The sequence below is a fragment of the Nicotiana tomentosiformis genome, chromosome 1 (assembly GCF_000390325.3).
Source record: "Nicotiana tomentosiformis chromosome 1, ASM39032v3, whole genome shotgun sequence".
NCBI lineage: Eukaryota > Viridiplantae > Streptophyta > Magnoliopsida > Solanales > Solanaceae > Nicotiana > Nicotiana tomentosiformis.
Window position 1 is genome coordinate 42,619,978 of NC_090812.1, and position 22,068 is coordinate 42,642,045.

Consider the following 22,068-nt stretch of genomic DNA (forward strand, 5'->3'; position numbering starts at 1 on the left):
TATGAAAAAGATTGCATAATAAGTTAATAGATGATAGAACATCATATTATTTTTTTGAGTACTGAAATACCTTCAAGCTGAAATTAATGTTAATAGTTTATATTGAAAATTAAGGTTCAATTATGTAAAAACACATTTAAATCTTACGTGCGATTATCGAATACTTATATTGAAGCCCATTTCCTTTTGACGCACTACACTACTTTGAGCAGCGACGGATCCAGAATTTTGTGCAAGCGGATTCAATCTTAGAAATACATAACTTTAGTCGTAAAATAGTAGTTGTCAAGTGGTTCAAATAAAATATTTATACAAAATTTATGCAGCTTTAATCGTAATTTATACATATATACAGTATTATTTTTTGACGAAACTGGTTCAGTTGAACCCGCTTTCCACCATGTGCGTCCGCTAGGTTTGAAATAATTAAAATTTTAAATTTTGCTTGAAAATCAACCTAGTGTTACATAATTTGGGACATAGAAAGTGAGTACAATATCTAGCTAAGCGTCTGAGTCGTTTTTAGACTAAATAGATACATTTAATTGGAATGCCGCATAGCTTTTATTTACTTTTGGCAATAAAAAAATTTATGTTAGATAAATGAGTAGTAATATTTTAGACTAAAAAAATAATATTGTAAACCACTTACTATTGTTGAGATAATAGAAAGCAAGTTTTATCGCGCCACTTGCCAGACAAGTTGTTCTGGGTCACATGTCATGAAATAGGATATCCACATTTTCACGAGTTTCTTTCTGTTCAGACTGTTCCCGTTTTTTCGGATTTAACCCAACCCCAAATCACGATTATTAACTTATTACGATCCACTAATCCCATCTTCTATTATTCTTTGATTTGCGTGACCCACTTTTTTAGTTCCTCTCTATAGTTGAGAGATAATTGCATTTTGAAGTTATAAATAGGTTACTAAAGACAAAGGCTTTGGAACATTTTCTTTGATTACTGAATATCTGAAAAGGAATTTCAGCTCGTTTAACCCAACTCCTAGAAAATTAGAAATGCTTATTTTAAAGAGCAAGGGGTCGATTGGTTATTAGATAAAATATGAAATTATATTTGTTTCATATTTGATTATGAATATTAGGTAATGATAAGGTAAATTTTATAATTAGAATGATATAATTAGTTATCCTATATAAAAAGTGAGATAATTAATTTCATAAGATATTCTTGTCTATTCATAGGACTCCTAAGTCCTAAGGTATATAGTTAGGTTAGATGTGAGATGATTGAAAGCAATCTTTGTAATTCAGAGTTTTAATGTACTGAATCCTTGATTGGAGGTTCTAATTCAACAAAATATAATCTCTTCTAGTGAAAATGAGGCAGCATACCTTTGTTTTATTAATAGAGAAAAGCATACTAAAAAGAAAATTTAAAAATAAAAAATACGCAAGGCGTTTGTTGAATTTTAGTTTAATGATTTACAAGTAAGACCGAGATGGGGTCCCACATAATTAAAAAGTACCCCACATATTAATGAAGCACTTGGTTTAGGAATCAATTACCACTCGTAGGAGCCTTAGATTCCACTCAATTTGGCCTATTAGTGTGTTGTTAAAGCTTTATTTGTCCCTTAATCAGCATCAAAAGCTCCAAATGGACAAAATCAAAAGACTAATCCCTTTTTTTTTTTTTTTTTTTGTTACCTAGGATTTCCTTTTCGCTTTAGCCCTTTTACTATTTGATATCCAACCATCTATTATCACATGGTTGACAATGGCCTCATATTGTCACTTTCTATTCACATTGCATTATTAAGGAGGAAAAGTAAAAGACAAAATAAGTTAATAAATAAAAGATTAAAAAAAAGGCGATATGCTGATATCTCTGTCTGAGGTATTAAGGAAATAGCACCAAAATGCTATTCCATACCCTTTCCTATAAAATTAGGAAGTCATGTCAAATCTTCACAAATTATGAGAGAAAAATCATCAATAGGAATTAACTTAAATAGTCGCTCACCCAACCGCTTAAACTAAAAATAGTCGATGGAGATATAATATATGCATAATTCATGTTTTATATGTATATAATTGTGTATAGTTATTGTATAATCTATGCATATGACTAAAAAAAATAAACAGTGAATATGATCGGTTATTCTGGTAAAGATTCCTTAATTTTAATATCAAAAAGTTGCTGAAATTGATCAAGAACTAATATAAATGAAAAATAACTCATCTTAAGATGTTGATCATCGATAATAATTTTTGATGAAATTGAACAAAAATTTATATATATGACCAAACATGATGTCTAAAAATGTTAAACGACTTGACGTAAACTAAGTTAGAATATAAATATAAAATGTATAAACATTTTGGGATAAAAGGAGTGATTTTTGGTTTAAAACCTATCCTCATCATAAATAGATTAGATAAATGTAAATTTAAATTAAGGGAAAATACTAGATTAAATTTGATAAGTCCCAGTTTCAAAAATATAGACGTCGTCACAAAGGCCACGTTTTTCTCATTTCACTATACAGAATCATGAAATGAAAAGTAAGTAGATATTTGATAAGTGATGAATAGTTTTTTGACACTTGGAAAACTGCTTCTGATTAAAAATTCGAGCTTATCGTAAATAGACAAATAAATAGGATTAGATCTTTATAGCATTTTAGGCAGTCCTATTAAGGGTGCACATGTTTTGTCATCCTTTCTGAAACACGTGTCAAAGTAAAATTCCTTTTTCTTATTAACAAGAAAATGAAAAAACGGAAAGAAATATTGATCACTGCCGACTATTTCTCAAACAAATCTATATCACGAAAAAGCATGTTCATGTATTAACCCAACCATGGTTAAATCTTTTAACCCTTTAAACCCCTAACTAACCATAGTATACACACTAACAAACATGCAGTTGGAATTTAGAGAAACTATAACCCAAAATATACCCCGCCTCTCCCCTCCCCCTATCTCTCTCTAACTTTGCAAGAAAATAGAGAAAACAGCTTCTCTCATTTCGTTTCTCAAAAAACTACCAATATTTCTTTATTGGGGCAAAACTATAGTATTTTCCCAGTTGAATTCTAGTTCTATTACAGAACCTCAGTTTCTTCCAGAGCTCAAAAGTTTGCTTGGTCACCTTCTTGACTGCAAAGATACCGGTGTGTATTTTTCATGCTTTTTTACCAATCTTCTTTGTTTGTCCATTTATGCATTTTTATGTCCAAGTTTGTATCCTTTCTGGGTATTTTTTTATAGTTACTTATACCCTCTAGTTTCCAAGCTTTTGAGATCTGAAAAGTAGAGGTATGGACAATTGGGTGTTCAATAAGAAGAAGAAGATCAATTGTTTTTCTTGAAGTTACGATGAGTTTGCTTTAGATTGGTTAATTGGTGTTCTAGAATGTGTTAAAGGTTCAAGCTTTGGAGGAGAAAAAAAAAGAATTGTCTTTTTCAGTTCTTGTTTCATCTAGGAATATAAATTTGGAATCTCTTTTGGGTCCTAGGGGTGTTTTGTAGTTCAAGGGATTTTTTTTTAACTAGGTAGAGATGGGTACGGTGAATATGTCGTGGAGTGATGAGGATAAGGCAACAGTGGCGGCTGTACTGGGAAAAGAAGCTTTTGAATATTTGATATCTAGCTCGGTTTCAGCAGAATGTTCTTTAATGGCAATAGGGAATGATCAGAATTTGCAGAATAAGCTTTCAGATCTCGTGGAACGCCCGAACGCCACTAATTTTAGCTGGAATTATGCCATCTTTTGGCAAATTTCACGGTCTAAATCGGGGGAATTGGTGCTAGGGTGGGGCGATGGGTGTTGCAGAGAACCTAGGGAAGGAGAGGAGCGTGAAGTTAAAAGTATATTTAATCTACGCCTTGAGGATGAGGCTCCACAAAGGATGAGGAAAAGGGTCCTTCAGAAGTTGCATATGTTATTTGGTGGAACAGATGAAGATAACTATGCTATTGGATTGGATAGGGTCACTGATACTGAAATATTCTTCCTTGCCTCGATGTACTTTTCGTTCCCTCGAGGAGAGGGAGGTCCAGGGAAGTGTTTTGGTTCGGGTAAGCATTTGTGGTTATCAGATGCATTGAAGTCCCCTCTAGATTATTGTGCTAGATCTTTCCTAGCTAAGTCAGCTGGTATGCAAACTATTGTTTTGATCCCAACTGATGTTGGAGTTGTGGAATTGGGATCAGTGAGATCGATACCGGAAAGTTTGGAGCTATTGCATTCTATAAAATCTTGCTTCTCTTCGTTTCTTGTTAGGGCTAAGCAAGCAGCAGGTTTAGCAGTTGTAACTGAGAAAAAAGATGGAAACAATTCCCCTTTTTCGAGCTCAGCTTTTAGTGAGCGACCAGATGGAATTCCTAAGATTTTTGGGCACGATTTAAATTCCGGTACCCACTTTAGGGAAAAACTTGCTGTTAGGAAAGCGGAGGAGAGACCATGGGATATTTACCAAAACGGTACCAGGATGCCATTCATGAACGGGCGTACTGGTTTACATGCTGCTTCTTGGGCGCAATTCAGTAATGTGAAGCCGGTAAAGCCAGTGGAGCTCTATAGTCCTCAGACGCCCCCAGCACACAACCTACAAGAGCTTGTCAATGGTGGAAGGGAAGAATTCCGTTTGAACAACTTTCAGCATCAAAAGCCTGCTAGAATGCAAATTGATTTCACTGGAGCAACCTCGAGACCCATTATTTCGCCAGCACACACTGTTGAGTCTGAGCATTCAGATGTTGAAGCTTCGTGTAAGGAAGACTGTGCAGGCCCGGTTGATGAAAAGAGGCCTAGAAAACGTGGAAGAAAGCCAGCCAACGGAAGGGAAGAGCCCCTCAATCATGTAGAGGCGGAGAGGCAGCGGCGGGAAAAGCTGAACCAGCGATTCTATGCATTACGAGCTGTTGTTCCGAATATCTCCAAAATGGACAAAGCTTCCCTCTTAGGAGATGCCATTGCTTACATAACTGAGATGCAGAAAAAACTAAGAGACATGGAATCCGAGAGGGAGCTGAGATTAGGAAGCACTTCAAGGGATGCAATGGCTGCAGAAGACAGCCCGAATTCAGAGATTCAAATCCGTGGACCCGACATCAACGTAGAAGCTGCCAATGATGAAGTCATTGTAAGGGTGAGTTGTCCTCTGGAAACCCATCCAATATCAAGAGTCATCCAAACATTCAAAGATGCACAGATCAATGTTGTTGAATCAAAACTTTCTGCCGGGAATGGAACTGTATTTCACACATTTGTACTCAAGTCTAGCGGATCTGAACAGCTGACAAAGGAAAAGTTGCTGGCTGCATTTTCCAGCGAATCAGACTCGCTGAGACAATTTTCACCGGTAGGGCAATAACAGTTTTATGTTTTATGTAGTTGCTAGGCATAAAGTGTAGTGAAGAATCATATCGTAGTTTCTGCAGAGTTTTTCGTATACATCAGTTCAAGATAGGTGGAAATAACTAGCTATTAACAAAGTAGCAGCAAATTTTCTGTGTTTGTCTATAGTATACATGTTTTATCATGAGGCAAGATGGATCAATTGCAAGCTTAACTATCTTTTGCATACCGTTATTTTGTATTATTCATTGTTATTAATTCTTCAGGAGCTTCTGTAGATGCATTTATGTCATCTTAGATCCAAGATGTGCATCTTACCATGGAGCTATCCAAGAATGCACAAAAGGAAGTATGGTAGAAACTAACAAGTTAATCTACTTTTTATGTGATCTATGTTTTTCCCTCTTTCTTTAGAATGCCAGGTTAGGGTTGCGGGGTTGCTTGATCTTAGTTTTTGGCGATATTGGAGATTGATATAGTCAATAATTCTGATTAGTTTGGGATTGACGTGTCGTTTATTGATAAATTGATTTTTGTTTGTTCCGATTGAGTCTTATAGCCTGTTTGGCCAAGCTTCTTTTGAGGCAAAAGTATTTTTTTTTGTGGTCAGAAGTATTTTTTTTTAAAATTAAAGTGTTTGGCCAAACTTTTGAAAGGGAAAAAAGTGCTTTTGATGAAAAGTAGAATCAGAAAAAAGTAGCTTCTCTCCTGAAACACTTTTTGAAAAGCAATTTTGAGAAAATAGAGGCACTTTTTAATAGCTTTGCCAAATACTAATTGCTACTCAAAAGTATTTTTCAAATTAAATAGTCAAACATAAACTGGTTCTCGCCAAAAGTATTTTTTTTGAAAAGCACTTTTGAAAAAAACACTTCTCAAAATAAGCTGATTTTAGAAGGTTGGCGAAATAGGCTAGTACTATGTTGTAAACTTACCTTGTGCCCGGTCCATGAGAAATGCATGGAAATGATTAACTTTGTAATTTCAGTCAGAAATTTGCTGCTTGAATTGTATTTGGAAAATATTGTTCCTTGTGTTTCTTGTTATAAAGGCATAGTAGCAGTCGAAAGAATTGTCTCCTTCAGTTCCTGTCCTGTTATTAGTGTAACAGATACTAATAAACTGGCCCTGTGTTTTATTTGGTGTAGTTGTAATTTATTGAACATGACAAAAACATGTGAAGGAAAGTGTGGTAGTCGTGGCAAAGTGGGAAAAGAGTTTTCAACGAGGAGAAAGTGACAACAACGTTTTGAATATGGGTGGGCGCGTAGCTTTAACTGTGCTGTGGGCCTTTGGATATGACAACAACAATTAGTAGTACATGTTTACCAGTAATAATGTATTTTTCATTTTCTTCTTTAGTTGCTTTTTTTCTAACTTTCACATTTGAAACCTTGAATTTAGTGGGCGTTTGGACAAAAGAATTGTAAAATTTCAAAATAGGGGAAAATTTTTTTTAGGTGAAAATGATATTTGAAATTTAGAGTTGTGTTTGGACATGAATATAATTTTGGGTTGTTTTTGAAGTTTTGTGAGTGATTTGAGTGAAAATTTTGAAAAACATCTTTTTGAAGTTTTTCAAATTTTAAAAATTTTTCAAAATACATCTTCAAGTGAAAATTTGACAAGAGGGGTTGCTCTGATGGTAAGCAACCTCCACTTCCAACCAAAAGGTTGTGAGTTCGAGTCACCCCAAGAGCAAGGTGGGGAGTTCTTGGAGGGAAGGATGCCGAGGGTCTATTGGAAACAGCCTCTCTACCTCATGGTAGGGGTAAGGTCTGCGTACACACTACCCTCCCCAGACCCCACTAGTGGGATTATACTGGGTTGTTGTTGTTGTTGTTATTGTTATTGAACAAATACTGATTTCAAAAAAAAAAAGTTAAAATTTTTTGAAAAAAAAGAAAAATTTCTTTTGTCCAAACTGGTTCTTAATGTCATACAGTATTTTAGGGGAATTGTCAGATTAGTAGTGTCCGCAATAGCAGTAGCGACCTTTCTTTTTCAGGTTACTAATTCAGGCCGTAAAATATAACGTTACATGTACTTGCCTTTAAGAAGAATGATTCTGGAAAATCTTTTACTTTGTTAATGTACATTGAATTTGAACTCTCTTCTTTATTATTACTGCTTACCAGATTAGTTAGATATTCATACACCCTACAGTAATTTTTATCAAAACATGTAGTGTCATGTATGTTGTTTCCAATGAGGGTTGTTTATTCATCTCTTGTACGTTATATTGGGGTTTTTCGACTACATTGTATTATTGTATGTAAAGGAGAATAAAGGCTAAATAACTATTGCCAGGTTGCATAAGAATATTTGTTGGGATCTGTTTGGCAAGTGCAATAGTTATGAAATGCATGTAACTTGTGTAATAGGAGAAAAATAGGTCTTAATGACATAATTAAAGGGGGAAAGATCTAGTGAGTATTTTGCTAGATGCAGTTAGGGGAAAAAGATAAAGATAAAAGATAAAGATGGAGTTGTGGGCTCTTTCTCTTTAGTGCTTTTGCCCGTGAAGGTTGTTGAGGTATCTCTGAACATTTATAGAAAGCAACAGGTAGTAAAGCTCCAAAAAGATAAGCATGTAGTAAACAAAGATCTTGTAAAAGGAAAATTAAAAAGATTAAAAAAATACACGATCATGTTTGAGAATATTAAGGTACAAATTGCAAAACTATCTTAAACAGCTTCAGTTCTCTTTTTGACAAAGGAATTGTTCTCCTGTGTGGGGGATAGACCCGTTTAAAAAAATATCACAAATTTGTATATTCGGCAATTCATCGTTTCAATTAGAGCTGGTGTCCCTCTCCTATGTGGTCGACAGACTGTTTTGCGAGTTGAAATTTATTAAAGAGTGCAGGTATATTAACAATACGTATTTATTTCGGTTTTTTCGGTTAACGGCTTAGGTTGGAATTGCGTTACGTATAGGTATAGGAATATTTTCCTTTAACAAGAAAGGACGAAAAACAATCTAAATTAAAAGGGTTTTGCTACAGCTTACAAGGTTTGGGAATTTTAAGATAAAAAGGAAACCACAAGTGAAGGGCAAAAAAGATACTTGGCTGAGAAAAGAAAGGTTGGAATGATGACAACATTCTTGTCGACGAAGGTATTGTTTGAAGGACAACAGTTACAGGCTACATATTTACGCCAAATTCGCGTCGACTAGTTTTTTTTTTAATCACAAAATCATATAAACAAAAATAATTTTATTGATGTATTTATGGGTACAGTTCTGTTTGTTCCCTTGATTCTTTCTTCAAACTGTTCTCCATAATTTGAGGTTGGATTATTTTTCGAACGTAAAATGATATGAATTTTCTTAGAATGTATTTGATCTCCATGAAAGTCGAACATTGTATGAATATTATTTTTGAGATATTTAATTCTCAAATAGCATTCGGCCGCACTTCAAGTTAATTTTGAGGAAGAATTTGTTACATAATTTGATGTCTAGATCTCTTTGCGAAAATTAAGAGTTTATGGGTTTTTAAAGATCATGTGACATACTAGTTTAACTCAGTTTCTCCAGTTAGATAGTAGTCACTATTTACATTCTAGGAATCGATCTATTTTCTTGTCAAAGAAAAAAAGATTAAAGAAGAAAATATTCTTTCTCTGATAAAACGTGTATAAGTATTTTTTAATTTTAATTAAAGGGTGTTACATCCAATCAAAGAGAGAGTGTAGGAGAAGAAAAGAAGAGCCAATAGTGATGGATGCGGATTGAACAAGTCACAAGGTAAACAGAGAAAAGTGTTCACATCTTTTATGGACAAGACGCGCTTTACAGAGAGAAAAAAACAACCAAGTGTGGATAAAATGCTGAATCATATTTTCAATACACGCATTATTATTATTATTATTATTATTATTATTATTATTATTATTATTATTATTATTATTATTATTATTATTATTATTATTATTATTATTATTATTTATTTTTTTAAAAAAAAGAAAAAACACACACACACACCATAAGTGCCTTTATTTTCCTATTTGTTTTAGCTTTATCTTTTTTGTGCCCAAGCACATGACTTCCTCCATTTAACAGTCCACACCTGTAGTACTCTTCTTTTCAATTCTGAAATCTTCTTCTTTCGCTCGTGAAAGGTCCTACTTCTTTAAGTATTTCCAGAACCTCGTAATTTTCAATATTATTCTTATTGTTTATGTTTTCACACTTTTTATTACTCGACAAAAAAGAAAAGAAATAGTGGTGGAATGGCATAAACAAAATCACGTCCTCGAGCATGTGATTTGGTACTCTAATTAATTGTTAAAAGGATATCTTGTGGTGGTGATCCAAATACAATTTCCACAAGACTTCTTCTTCTAAGAATTATTAACGTGTTATTTTGGAAAAGAAAAGGAAAAACACGTTTTATTTCACAGATGAGAAAGAACTATAGTAACTTGCTTTGTCAAGTAGGCAGGCAAATCAAGTCAAGAAAAGGACTAAACTCATTACTTAATTTACTTCTCATTTATACATAACTGATAAGACCTCGTGGTCTAAAATCCATTTTTTTTCAAGTGGAAAGCTCTATCTATCGACTAGAAAAACGAGACCCAAGAAAATATATTTTGGCTTATAAAAAGAATTAATAAAAGAGTGTTATTAAATAAAAGTAATTTAGTAAAATATGAATAAGAAACAAAGATAGAAAGGAGTTTTTCAGTTCTTTTGGTGTGCTCTTGCAATCTGGTTACATGCCCATTTATAGGCATAAAGAGGTCAAGAACACTAGTAAAATAGTGCAAGGGATGGACATAAAGTATGGAAATCCATCCACAAACTATTCACTGTTGATACTCAATTTTGCCATCATATTTTCTCAAATAGTATATATACTTTCAAAATATTATTTCGCATCAATACTTAATTTATAAGATTTATACAAGCATTTTTTATAATTTTTTAAAATAATTTTTAAGCTTTAAAAATTGATTTTTTCTTGCATTTAAATTACTTGAATATTTACTAATTATTCTCTTAAATTATTTGCAATAGCGTAATCATCCAAATTTGTTATTTTACATTCATATACATGTTTTAAAATATTTTACATTGTTTCATATAATTACATCTATATTTTAGTTATTTATGTAATTTTGCAATAATAGCCTATATGTTATGCATAATTATAATTATTACATTATTCATGCTACAATAGCATTTTTTTATGTTTTATAAATGTTAAGTTATTATTTTCAGTCATTTTATTGCATAAGTAATATTTTATTATTTATTTATTTATTTTTATTTAAAACGATTTTGTCTATTTAACTCCTAGCCCAACTTTAGGCTAATTTCGGACCAAAACTAGGCCCAAAGTAGCTGGCCCATCTCCATTACACCATTCAGCAGCCCAAACCAAACAACCCTTTTAATAATCCGGTCACGACCCGTTTTGAACCCGCCCCACTCCCTTTTCAATCCTGGCCGTTGATCTCAAATGATCAACGACCCATAATAATTCCCCCACCTTCCTTATATCCCATCTCTCTAACCATAATCCCCATTTCCCTAAAGACCGCCGGCCCCTTTCCCTCACACTCTCTCCTCTCTGAGAAACCCTAGCCGCAATACCCTCGAATCCCCTCCGAATCCGGCCCCAATATGGGGTCCTTTCATGATTCTCTTGCCTTGTTCTGCTACTACTCAGGCATTTATTTTGTTACATGATATTTACCTAATTTTGGTAAATGGTACCTTTCAAGACGGGCCTGATTTGGCTCTAATTTTGTGAGGATCTGCCCGATGTTTCATCTATATATACTCTACAATGAATGATTCTTACATTTCCGACCAGATTCATGACCATTGGACTCAATTAGGTTTTGAAATTTTGATTTCTCCTTTATCGGTTCTATTATTGATTGCATGAGATATTTTCCTTCTTTATTTGTGTTTGATTGACTGTTTTCTTTGTTTGTTTGCTTGATTTCTACTACTATATAAACCCCTCCTCATTCCCCTTTGAAACATACTTTTTTCACGAGATTCACTAAAAACTAAAGGTTGTCACTCTATTATTCTCCCATTATCTTGTTCTATACTTTGGCTCTTGGCCGGCTGAAAGCCAAGGCCATCGAAATTCGATTTTTCAACTTTTCTTGGTGCGAGCACTGTCCGAGGTTCGTTTGAAGCCTTTGGGAACTCTGATGCACTAAGATTCTGGGTTCTATTGCTCTTTGCTGACGTTCAGAGTATTGTGGAATTTGTTCTTTCTTGTTTGTCTATTTGTCAAGTGATAACTGGTAAGTTCCTTAGCTTTCGCAATTTTATTCTCCCATGTTCATGATTTGCATATTCATACCTCTGAAATTTCATGACTTGATGTGTTTCTAGACTATCTCTATGTGCAACCTTGTTGGCATTGAACTCGTTTTATGATCTGAACTTCTTTAGCACTTGATTTTACCTAAATATGCCAGTTCCGAGATATGTTTATGATTAACTTGAATAATTTGGACTCTCTTAAGTTCGTTTAGCCTAATGTGTTGGTACCTGAATGTTTGCATTTACTGCGTGGCATGAGTTTACTTCCCTGCTTTGTTCTGGGTTCCTGTAATGACTGACTCGAATCTATAATGTGTCCTAATCTCTGTTAAGACCTTCACTCTAGCTATGACCTGTTATTTTGTCTCTTATTATGTCTTCGGTCTGCCTAATCCTGTATCCTCTGGTGATTAGTTGGGAACTTTAGAGTAGCCATCTTAACGTGTGTTTCCTTATAATGTTTGATACTATTTTGTCTTAGTGATATAAGTTGGCATGACTACTTTCTGGTGTTGTGATGGATATTCAACATAATTTGGACCCCTAGGCTTTAAATCCTTTAAGTTAGTGCTCTACTTTAGACTCGTTTGGCATTGTGCACCTTTGTATGTTAATCTTGTAGTATCAGAAAACTTGATTCCCCTGCTTCTTACAAAATGTTTTCTGCCTTGCCCAATATGCTAAGTGTTTGAACTTGTGATATCAACCTGTCCTTTGAGTTTTTGTTGATTCTCTTTGCTTGTATGTCCTTTGTTTAATCACCCTTGCTATGTTTGCTTCTAAAATATAAGTGCACCTCTTCAAATTCTATCACTTGATCACTGTCATCTCACTCTCATTTGTTACCTACACTATTCTGAATCTATCATTCTTGGCCGGCTGAAAGCCAATGCCACCAAAACTCTCTCTATTGACCTCCCTAGTGTGAGCACTGCTCGGGGTCCATTTGAGACCCTTGTGAACTCTGACACACTAGGATTTGGGGTTCTTTGATCACTCTCTTTACTGCTGGAACTTGAGCTGTCTCTGGCATTTAGCTTTTCTTCCTCACATTATTGGTATAATCTGCAAACTAGGTTGTGTAAGTGATTTATGAGTAATTCAATATTTGGGTCATATGGGCAATTTGTGACTGTTTGGTTTGGCTTGATTTCCTCTATGACTTTTGGGCTGTGCTGATGGACATAGTGCCCTGTTTGAATCTGGGCATACTATTTGCGAAGAAGGAGTTTGTTGAAGGCCCAGATAAGACTGGGTATCTCCTTTGGGCCTGCTGTAGGCCTACTATAATTTCTTGTGTAATATCCGCACTTATATTCCTTATCCGGTCTGCAATAATTTTGTAATAAACAATTGGGGTGTTAGTGAAATCGGGGAAACAGTATATTCCAATATTTGCATGAAAGGTTAGAAAACATGCCTATAGGATTCGTATGATTTACTTGTTATTTTATCCAACCTGCCATATATGTTATTTAAATTTCCATGTACGCTAGTAGAAATCATGCCATTAGGGAAATCACTCACTCACACAACTTGTTTACTATCAAAGCATGAGCTTAAATACTCTATTTATTCCCATGTCTACTGCTATGTGTCACTAGACAGCATGCCTATAGGAAACAAATGCCAATTACCACCCTTCAATTTGCATAACGGCAGCATGTTCATTAGATACCATGCCTATAGGATTATATTAGCTCATGCTCTACTGGTCCTCATCTAGATATCATGTCCATAGGTTCTTAATTGATTCATATATTACTGTTATATCTATTGCTCGCCTAGAAAACATGCCTATAGGGATGAAGTGTTACAGAATCAGTTTTCAAATGCCAACTATAAGAACCTGGCTATAAAATACTGCTACTTGCTTAGAAAGCATGCCAATAGGATCAAACACGAGTAATTGTGAGTATTCCCAATGGTTTTCATCCCTCATATCGCGTAAATCACTTAGAGACCATGTCTATAGGTTTTAATAACTTATAATCTGTAATTTTAATAAATAGCATAATAGTACCAGATACTCTTAAACTGAGTAGTTGTTTAGAAACCATGTCTATAGAGCTTAACGACTTCAATTTGCCTCAATTCTGAAACTATCTAATGCCTAACGTGGAAATCTGTTTGCGTGCATTTGTTGTCAAAGTGTGGAGGCCAACTTGAGCCTTTAACTGTCCTTAAATGAAGTCCTATTTGTTTTGAATGTCGCTTAGTTTTATCATTTTGAGCAGCCTAAGTAAAGTCTAGAACCACCCAAATAGAGGTCCAACGCCTCCTGGACCATAGGCATGGGACGGGTAGTGCACGCATAGGACGCGACTTGGAATTGAATTAGAACGCTCTAAGTAAACAACTTTAACATAGTAATCGGGTAGCAGGAGATGATAGTCTGTGCCCGCTGAATAATATGAGCAACTCCTATCTAAAAGGAATTGTGAAGTATTATTTATGTTGCACGGGGTGATCCTTTAGGATAAAAAACTTAGGACCCCCCTTTTCTCTTTATACACTTAGTCATCTAATATAGACCGTTATAGTTGTATCCTTGTAGTCCTTAAGATTTATACCAATTCTCATTGTGTTATAATGAAACTCTTTGACCTTCTATTCTCTTTATTTATTTAATCATCTTGCCTAATTATAATCCACATAGTCTTAAGTTCGGCCGGGATCCACAGTTGTGGACCTCGAAGAGTGCCTAACACCTTCTCTTTGAGGTAATTTGAGCCCTTACCCGATCTTTGGTGGCTCTGACTAGTCAAACAGAGTTATCTGCATAATAGGTGCCCTAACGCACCTTAAAAATCGTTAGGTGGCGAGTCTTCTTCTTTTAACACTTTATCTCCTACTTAAAAGAGTTGTCCCAATGTCGAAGCCCGTTTTCACGAGAAAACGGGGCGCGACAACATGGCGACTCTACTGGGGAATTACACTTAGGCTCTTACCATAATGAACTTGACTTACGTGGATTACTTTCCTTATTACATGCACTTCCCTTCTTCACCTTTATTTATTTAAATTTGCTGTTACATACATATCCCTTCCCCTATTCACCTTTATTTAAATTTGTTATGACATGCACATTCCTTCCCCGTTCACCTTTATTTGTTTAAATCTATTATGACATGCACATCCCTTCCCCATTCACCTTTAAATCTGTTATGACATACACATCCCTTTCTCGTTCACCTTTATTTGCCGTGATCACTCTTCCTTTCATCTTGTCTAAGACTGCCATATCATGCCTCTCCTATCCCTATTCCTATATCTGCTTTATTACATTCTTGCATATATTCCACGAACTAAACTGACTCTTTCATTTAGTCTTTCCTTTCTATATTTCCTATGTTTACCTTACTATTGTATTTACTGCTTTTATATATTTATCATGCAAATACTTGATAACGTGTTTTTTTTGCATAAAGCATGCTCCACATCATACTCCACTCGTGCCAATTATCAATATAGTGGTGCTTTATGAGTGTTCGCGCTCTTCCAAAATTACCTTTTTTAAATCAGAAAGGTTTATTTGCGGTAGACTAGTCGATAAGCGGTGCAGTCGACGGTACTCTGCATTTCCCTCTCAAGTTGTCCACTTTGAGAGTACCTGTCTAGACCTTTCTAGAAATCTTACTCCAATATCAAATATACATGCATCATGTTAAACCTAGTACGGGTTAAAATGTTGTTAACGTAATAGCCCGCTAAGATAAGCCTTGTCCAAAGCCCGACGGGATTTCTATAATCCCAATGGGCACCACCATGTTATGTGCATTACTACGAGAAAATGTGCTAGTATATTGATCATTATTGTGTAAGCGGTCGAATCTGGAGGGGGAAAGGGCTAACTTTATTTGTTTGCAGAAAATGAAACACGAAGCCCCAGGTTCGGCATGGTCCAAAATATCCCACCTCTGCTACTTGACTGGTGGAAAGACCTTGCGCCTTGCGACAAGAATCATGTGAGAAGAGTACTTGGTGACTTGCCGTCTTTGCTTAATATCCAACCAAATAGAGCTTTGATTGAGGCTGCTATTATGTTCTGGGATGAGAAAAGAGCGGTCTTCCGATTTGGTGACATAGAAATGACTCATCTCTTAGAAGAAATAGGAGGTTTTGCTAAGCTGCCATGGGATAGTCCGGGGTTACTAGTACCGGAGAATCGCACCCCTTACGATTTTCTAAAGATGTTGGGCTTTAAGAAAAATAAAGAATTGCTTTGCTTAAAGAAATCCTACACCCCTTTTGGGTTTCTTTATGAGCGTTATGGGTATAGTAAGTCGTACTGTCTTCATCATGAGGAACTTTCCATTACTTCCTTAGGTTGGACGCACCGCCGAGTTTATGTATTCATCATCTGCTTCTTGGGATTGTTGATATTTCCAATGAAAGAGGGAAGGAGCCACACTCGTTTAGCTATGGTTACAAGAACTTTAATGGAAGGTATCGAGGTGCAAACCTACACCATCATCCCTATAATCCTAGACGAATTGTACCGCGCTCTAGATCGGTGCAAGCAGGGGTTCAGACATTTCGAAGGTTGTAATCTGTTATTGCAAGTCTGGCCATTGAATGACTACATAGCTTACCACCATCCAAAGAAAATGACATTCATCCTAGATAGGTTCGCACAGCCCGGAAGCGCTGTAAGTTGGGTCTGTTTCTTCAGCAATTTGACAGACAAAAAGATACATTGGATGTTTGAGTGGTTTCCTAGTAGTGAGTTCATCATCAGGTCAAGGGATACTACTTATTTGGTGTTGATCGGGTTGCGCGGCATTTATCCCTATGCTCCTATAAGGGTAATGAGACAGGCAGGAAGAAAACAAGTCATACCTCGAGTTTCCAACGTGGTCCAGTACAAGGCAGACTTCAAAGGGGATATCATTCCTTTCAAGTTCGAGGCGCAACATATGTGGAACCAGAAGGTCATTGTGGAAAGAGATACTATCGAGCCAGACAGGTACCATACTGGTCATGTGTATTTGTATCCATCATGGTTGGTAGATGATATAGGAGGAGACGTCAAGCCAGGGGCCAATTTGGAAAATAGGATCATTGATGCTGCTGCTGAGGCACATGTCAAGTATAGAAGGCTTCGTACATAAAGTGGACATGGAGGCAATAAATGGATGGAAGGGGATCGCACTAATGCAACAGAAAGGTTAGAATATCTGGAACATGGATTGATGGAGCTTGAAGGGAAGATGACAAAGAGGCTTTCAGATTGTCAAAACACGGATGACAGTGAATGAGGGAATCTAGCAAAGGCTTACCTATTGTTGGATATGTGTGATCTGGGGAACTTGATTGATGGAGTCAAAAGAGCCAAGCACAGAGAAGGTCCTTCAGGGACCAAGTAGACTAGCAAATAATGTCCTTTATTGTTTTCTAACTTAGTTTCAGATTTCAATTGTAATAAGGCTAAATGCCATTAGTAGATTTATTATTATTGTCGATTTAGTGAAGGTTTGGCTCATTTTCACACCAATGAAATGACGCAATTATTGGCATTAATTTTCTCTAAGTCTATGTGTCGCTTAGGCCTACCTCGGGCACAATGAGGTCCCAAAATTAGGACGCGAATTATTACATGATTTTGCAAAACATGTTTAATATTGCAAGCATTCTTTCAATACCCCTTACTAACTTGGTTACCTGTTACGACCAAAAACACTCACGCAAGTATATGTGGTCATCAAGTACTAGAGTAGTGAGTAGAGTATCGTTCCCACAAAGACTTATGATTAACTTTTGACTGATTCAAAGTCAATTAACTTATCGATTCAAGAGATTTCTCACAAAATATAGAAGTGACTAATTTACTACCTAAAACTATCGAGCAATGAATTAACTAGAAATCAACCAAAACAATTAAGCAATTTCGGATAACAATCAGTAGGAGAGGATATTTTAGGGTCACAGGTTAGCTAACAATCGTGTTGCGTTCTTGGCTTAAAATGACTAATTGATTTATCTAGGTTGTTGATTGACAGGGTTGATATTACTCATAAGAATCTGTCGAGTTCTTACTCGCCTATTCAAGCTAACTTAATGCATATATGTCTATGGAATTAAGATTAACAAGAATGCATTTACACTTCCTGTATTTCAACCAAGCAAGACAATTAGGTATATTTCGATCCTAACTGCGAATCCGTTCCCCGATGCCCGGGTTCAAGAACTTGCTTTATTTAATTCTATATGCAATCAAGAATTTCCACTTTCGAATTCAACTCTAGATTCGTAGGTAGTATTTCACTATTAGCTACTCAGCAAAATAATTAAAAATCGAATTAAATAAATAACCCAATATAATAAACTTCAAACCCGTCAATCTAAACTTCAAACGTCAACATTCATGTAGCCCCATGACCCCAGAATAATAGGGCGCTTAGCCACGCATGCTCATGGTAACAATCTCAAGTAATTCCCAAGAATGCATAAAAATCAATGAAAGAAGGAAAAAGGAAGAACTCAAGATGAATTACATGGGTTCCAAGCTTTGTCGTGGCTTTTTTCTCGCTTCCCAATATGTTGTTGACCTAAAAGAGGCATTTTTGGCTTATATATTGCGTACAAAAGTCATGGGCCAAAGTTCTCCTACTCCTAATCCAACTCAGCTTCAGGGATTGATGCTGGGTTGGATGCTTCGCATCCACCTCGTCCTCTAATTCTTCAGCTTCGCATACTAGGGTGGATGCTTCGCATCCACCCTTTGCTCCTCCATCTCAGCTGTGCCCAGGTGCGGATGCTATGGTCCGACTTCATTGCCAAGGTTACACAATATATGATTTTTTCCGAGGTTGGATGCAACTCCTCCTCTAGCTAGAGCACCTTTTCTTCATATTTTTGTACTCCAAACATCCTAAATCATCACGCACAACTCAATTAGTCATAAAACCAATTATTAAAATACGTTGGGCATTTTAAAGATCAAATAGCATCAAAAAGCAATTAAAACATGAGTGAAGTAACATTATAACATATGGAAATATGCCCAACATCACCACCCCACACTTAAACCTTTGTTCGTCCTCGAACAAAGTAGAATCAACCCACAACCGATCGAACAAAATTAAGCTTATTGCTATCAAGCCACACATTTCAATTAAGCTTAAGCACCCATGACTTTGGTTGATACCAACAATTAGCCCCTTGCATATGCATTATCAGACTTTCTTCTCCATTTTAATAACATGCCAAACAAGCTATTGAACAGTTCAAACCAATCAAATAGCAAATTTAGGACATCTCAACCTCAGAAACTGACTCCTTAGCATAACCCCTTTCATGCCAACTTACTCACTCTGGCTGAAAAGCTTAATAAAGTCGCCTATCCATCATGAAACATGTGCCCTTACCACAAAACAGAGGAAGATAGTCCACACACTCAAATAATATTTGAACGTAATTTAAGGGCTTCAAGCAATAGAATAATTCTCTCACTCTCTCAAAGAAGTTCACATGCGCACTAAAGGTACCATATGCTTGCCCTTAATGTAAATCTCTACTAATGTAAGCTTGCTCAATCTAAAATCAATTAGGACTTTTCATGGCTGTAATGTGGGCTAAGGGACGGGAGGATATATTTAGGAATGGTGGTTCACCCTCCTAAGAACTTTAACACATCACATAATCAACTTTAAGCGCAAATTCTTCAATCCCAACTTACATTTTTCAACTAAAATCACTCCCAACAAGGTTCTCTTTTTTTTTAAGCACTACTTTAATTTGTACCCCACTAACAAGAACAAAATGTCAATTTATTATCTTGTTTTTTTTTTTTTTCTTTGTTTCTACACTTCTACACTTCTCACTAGTGGTGTATTATTTTACCGAATAAGTGTACCCTTCTTCTTTTTATTGGTTCCACTCAAAAGCCACCCAAATCCCCTCTTTACTTCATTTAGCGCTCATTTCACAATTAAAGTACTTTAAGAGGTAAAATAATTAAAAGTCTCAATTAAGAACAAAAGGGTATAGGCTTATAATATGGGTGCCAAATAAAAAAGATCTACAGGCTCAAAATAGCTTACTAGGGATGATTTTAATTGTGGTAGCATTATAGTTCAGAAGGATCAAAGAAGGCCTAAAATCATATTTCAAACCGAGCAAAACCTAGGATTTTGCTTCAACTCACATACCGGGCAAGTTCTAGATACAAATGTACTACACGAGACTTATACAAAAATCTCACCACATATTGGCACATGATTCCCTTAGGATGGATACATTTCAACTTTTAATCAAAGCAAGTACTGAGCTAAGCCCCAATTTTAATGCACACAACACAACAGTTAGCACAGGAGTCAAGACAATGAGCCTAAGCGTCACAAAAAAAACTATTCAACTTTTCAAGGAAAAAATAGTTCTCACAAACTCATGGAGAAAATTATAATCCACATGCTCCGGTCTAACTCTGTTAGTATCAAACAAGTCACAAAATGTGCTGAATTTAGTCTAAGTCTTTACATCCTACACTACTCTAAAAAGAAAAACTAGTACCCGGTTCAAAAATTCATCCCTTGGAAAAGAACCGATGGCCAAAGAAAAACCAAGGGGGATTATTGCCTAATAGATTAAATTTACTAACTACTCGAGGCTAATAAAATATTTTTGTGCTTTTCTGTAGTTCTCTGTCAATCTCCTAATACTAACACTAATTTCAAGAATCAAATAAAAATCTTTTTGTGTTTTTCCAAGGACCTTAATCCCTCGAGAGAACTGTCCAGGTAGTCCGTCGTCGGGAAAATTCCTCTATTTTCTGATTTTTTTTTATAAACTATTATACGGCTACTTACTACAACTAGACATAATAAGAGACTGAGAGTTACTACATATAGATGAATTTACTAACTATTACAGACCATTAATTCAGTGAATATTACAGACCTAATGGTATCGAAAGCAACAAACATTGTAATAGTTAAGTACATTCGTCCACAAAAAAATGAATAACCCCCTACCCCACACTTAGAACCGTGTGTTTTCCCCAATGCACACAAATAAAGGAGAGTAGGGTGAGAAGGAACTCCCTCAAGTCAAGGTGGAGGGCTCCTCCGCGATCTGCGGAAGAACATCAGCAACAGTGGCCTAGGCAGCTGGGTCGGAGGTAGCAACAACAACTGAGTGGGTACTCGAAGCATCCATGGAATCTATCATGGCCCCCTCTGGCCCAGCAATAGCATCCTCGTGAATAGGGAACTCGGTCACAGTCCTATCATTGCCAAGTGGAGTTGAGTCTGTAGCAGGCGGCCCGACGGTCTCAGTAGGCATGAGGGATAGAGCTTCAGGGACTATAGGAGCAGAGGTGGATGGTCCAACAGTGGAAGATGCAAGCAACTGTGAGATATCTATATCTGTACGTTGAACCAAAGCACGGAGGAGTAATAATATCTCCCTCATCATCGTGGCCTGCTCAGCCTGGACTCGGCTTAGATCCGCACGAGTCTGAATCAACTCATCTCTAGTGGCACTTAACTCTGCACGAGTCACTATCAACTCAGCCGTGTTCTCTTGCATATCAGCTTACATCTGCTCAAACAACTGTTAAATGGTGAGTTTAGAGGCCCTTCCCCTGTTCGGCTCTAGTACATGAGTAACATCATATGGTCCTGGAGCTTTAGCCTCGATATCATTATTCTCCTTGTACCATAGCACTCCCATCTTCGTCAAGTAAGCTGATAGGGTATTTACAAAGAACAACCTCCACTTGTAGTTTATCCTGGTGCGGTGCATCTGGTCGTGCATGATGGCCCCCAAGTTGAGAGGTATCCCATCCAATAAAGCATACAACACTAGTGCTCGGTATCAAGGGACATCAGTTTTGTGTTGGCATGGCATTAGGCGGTTGCATATGAAATTTAGAACCACACGTGCTAATGCGCTCATGAATTCTTTGGCAAGAGAATGGTTCTCCACACTCGTATGCTTCCAATTTGCATCTTTCCTGGTAGGAAATATGACAGACTGAATGTGTGAGTAATCATGTGCTTTGCATATAGAGTCAAACTTGTCCGTTAGTGTGTGTGGCACCCCTAAAAAATTGTTCAGAGCTTCAGCTGAGACATTAATGTCCACCCTTCATACTCTCACAATGCTCCCTCTTGAGTGACGCCAATTGGCGTAGAGGTCCCTATTGTTGCACCTCTCAAATTGATTTGAGAAGATCTGGATAATTTTTCTTAAGTGCTGCAATGTTGATTGGCTTTTCTGGAATATACTTCTTTGAACCCAGGATCTTCTCATAAGCTCGGAATGCCTTTTCACTAATAAAATTCTTCTCCCAAGCAGCTCGGTCTATTGGTTCACACTCATCTTCATCACTCATGTCAACATGTGTGAGCTCATCATCCGAATCAGACTCGGACTCAGATTCTGCAGCAGCCTTCTGCTTCCCTTTATCTTTTGGTTCACTCTGCTTGGA

The 22,068-nt window shown here is 36.3% G+C and overlaps 1 protein-coding gene and 1 long non-coding RNA gene across 2 annotated transcripts; both read left to right on the forward strand.

Annotated features, from left to right (window-relative positions):
* Positions 1 to 2,680: 2,680 nt before the first annotated feature.
* On the forward strand, positions 2,681 to 6,693 carry LOC117278259 (uncharacterized). The gene is made up of 2 exons (XR_004508598.2): positions 2,681 to 3,142; positions 6,481 to 6,693. It is a non-coding gene; the product is annotated as an uncharacterized lncRNA (long non-coding RNA).
* Positions 3,138 to 5,558, forward strand: LOC104102304 (transcription factor MTB1-like). The gene has a single exon (XM_009609984.4). The coding sequence runs from the start codon at positions 3,531 to 3,533 to the stop codon at positions 5,346 to 5,348; it is 1,818 nt and encodes a 605-aa protein (XP_009608279.1). The 5' UTR covers positions 3,138 to 3,530; the 3' UTR covers positions 5,349 to 5,558.
* Positions 6,694 to 22,068: the final 15,375 nt, after the last annotated feature.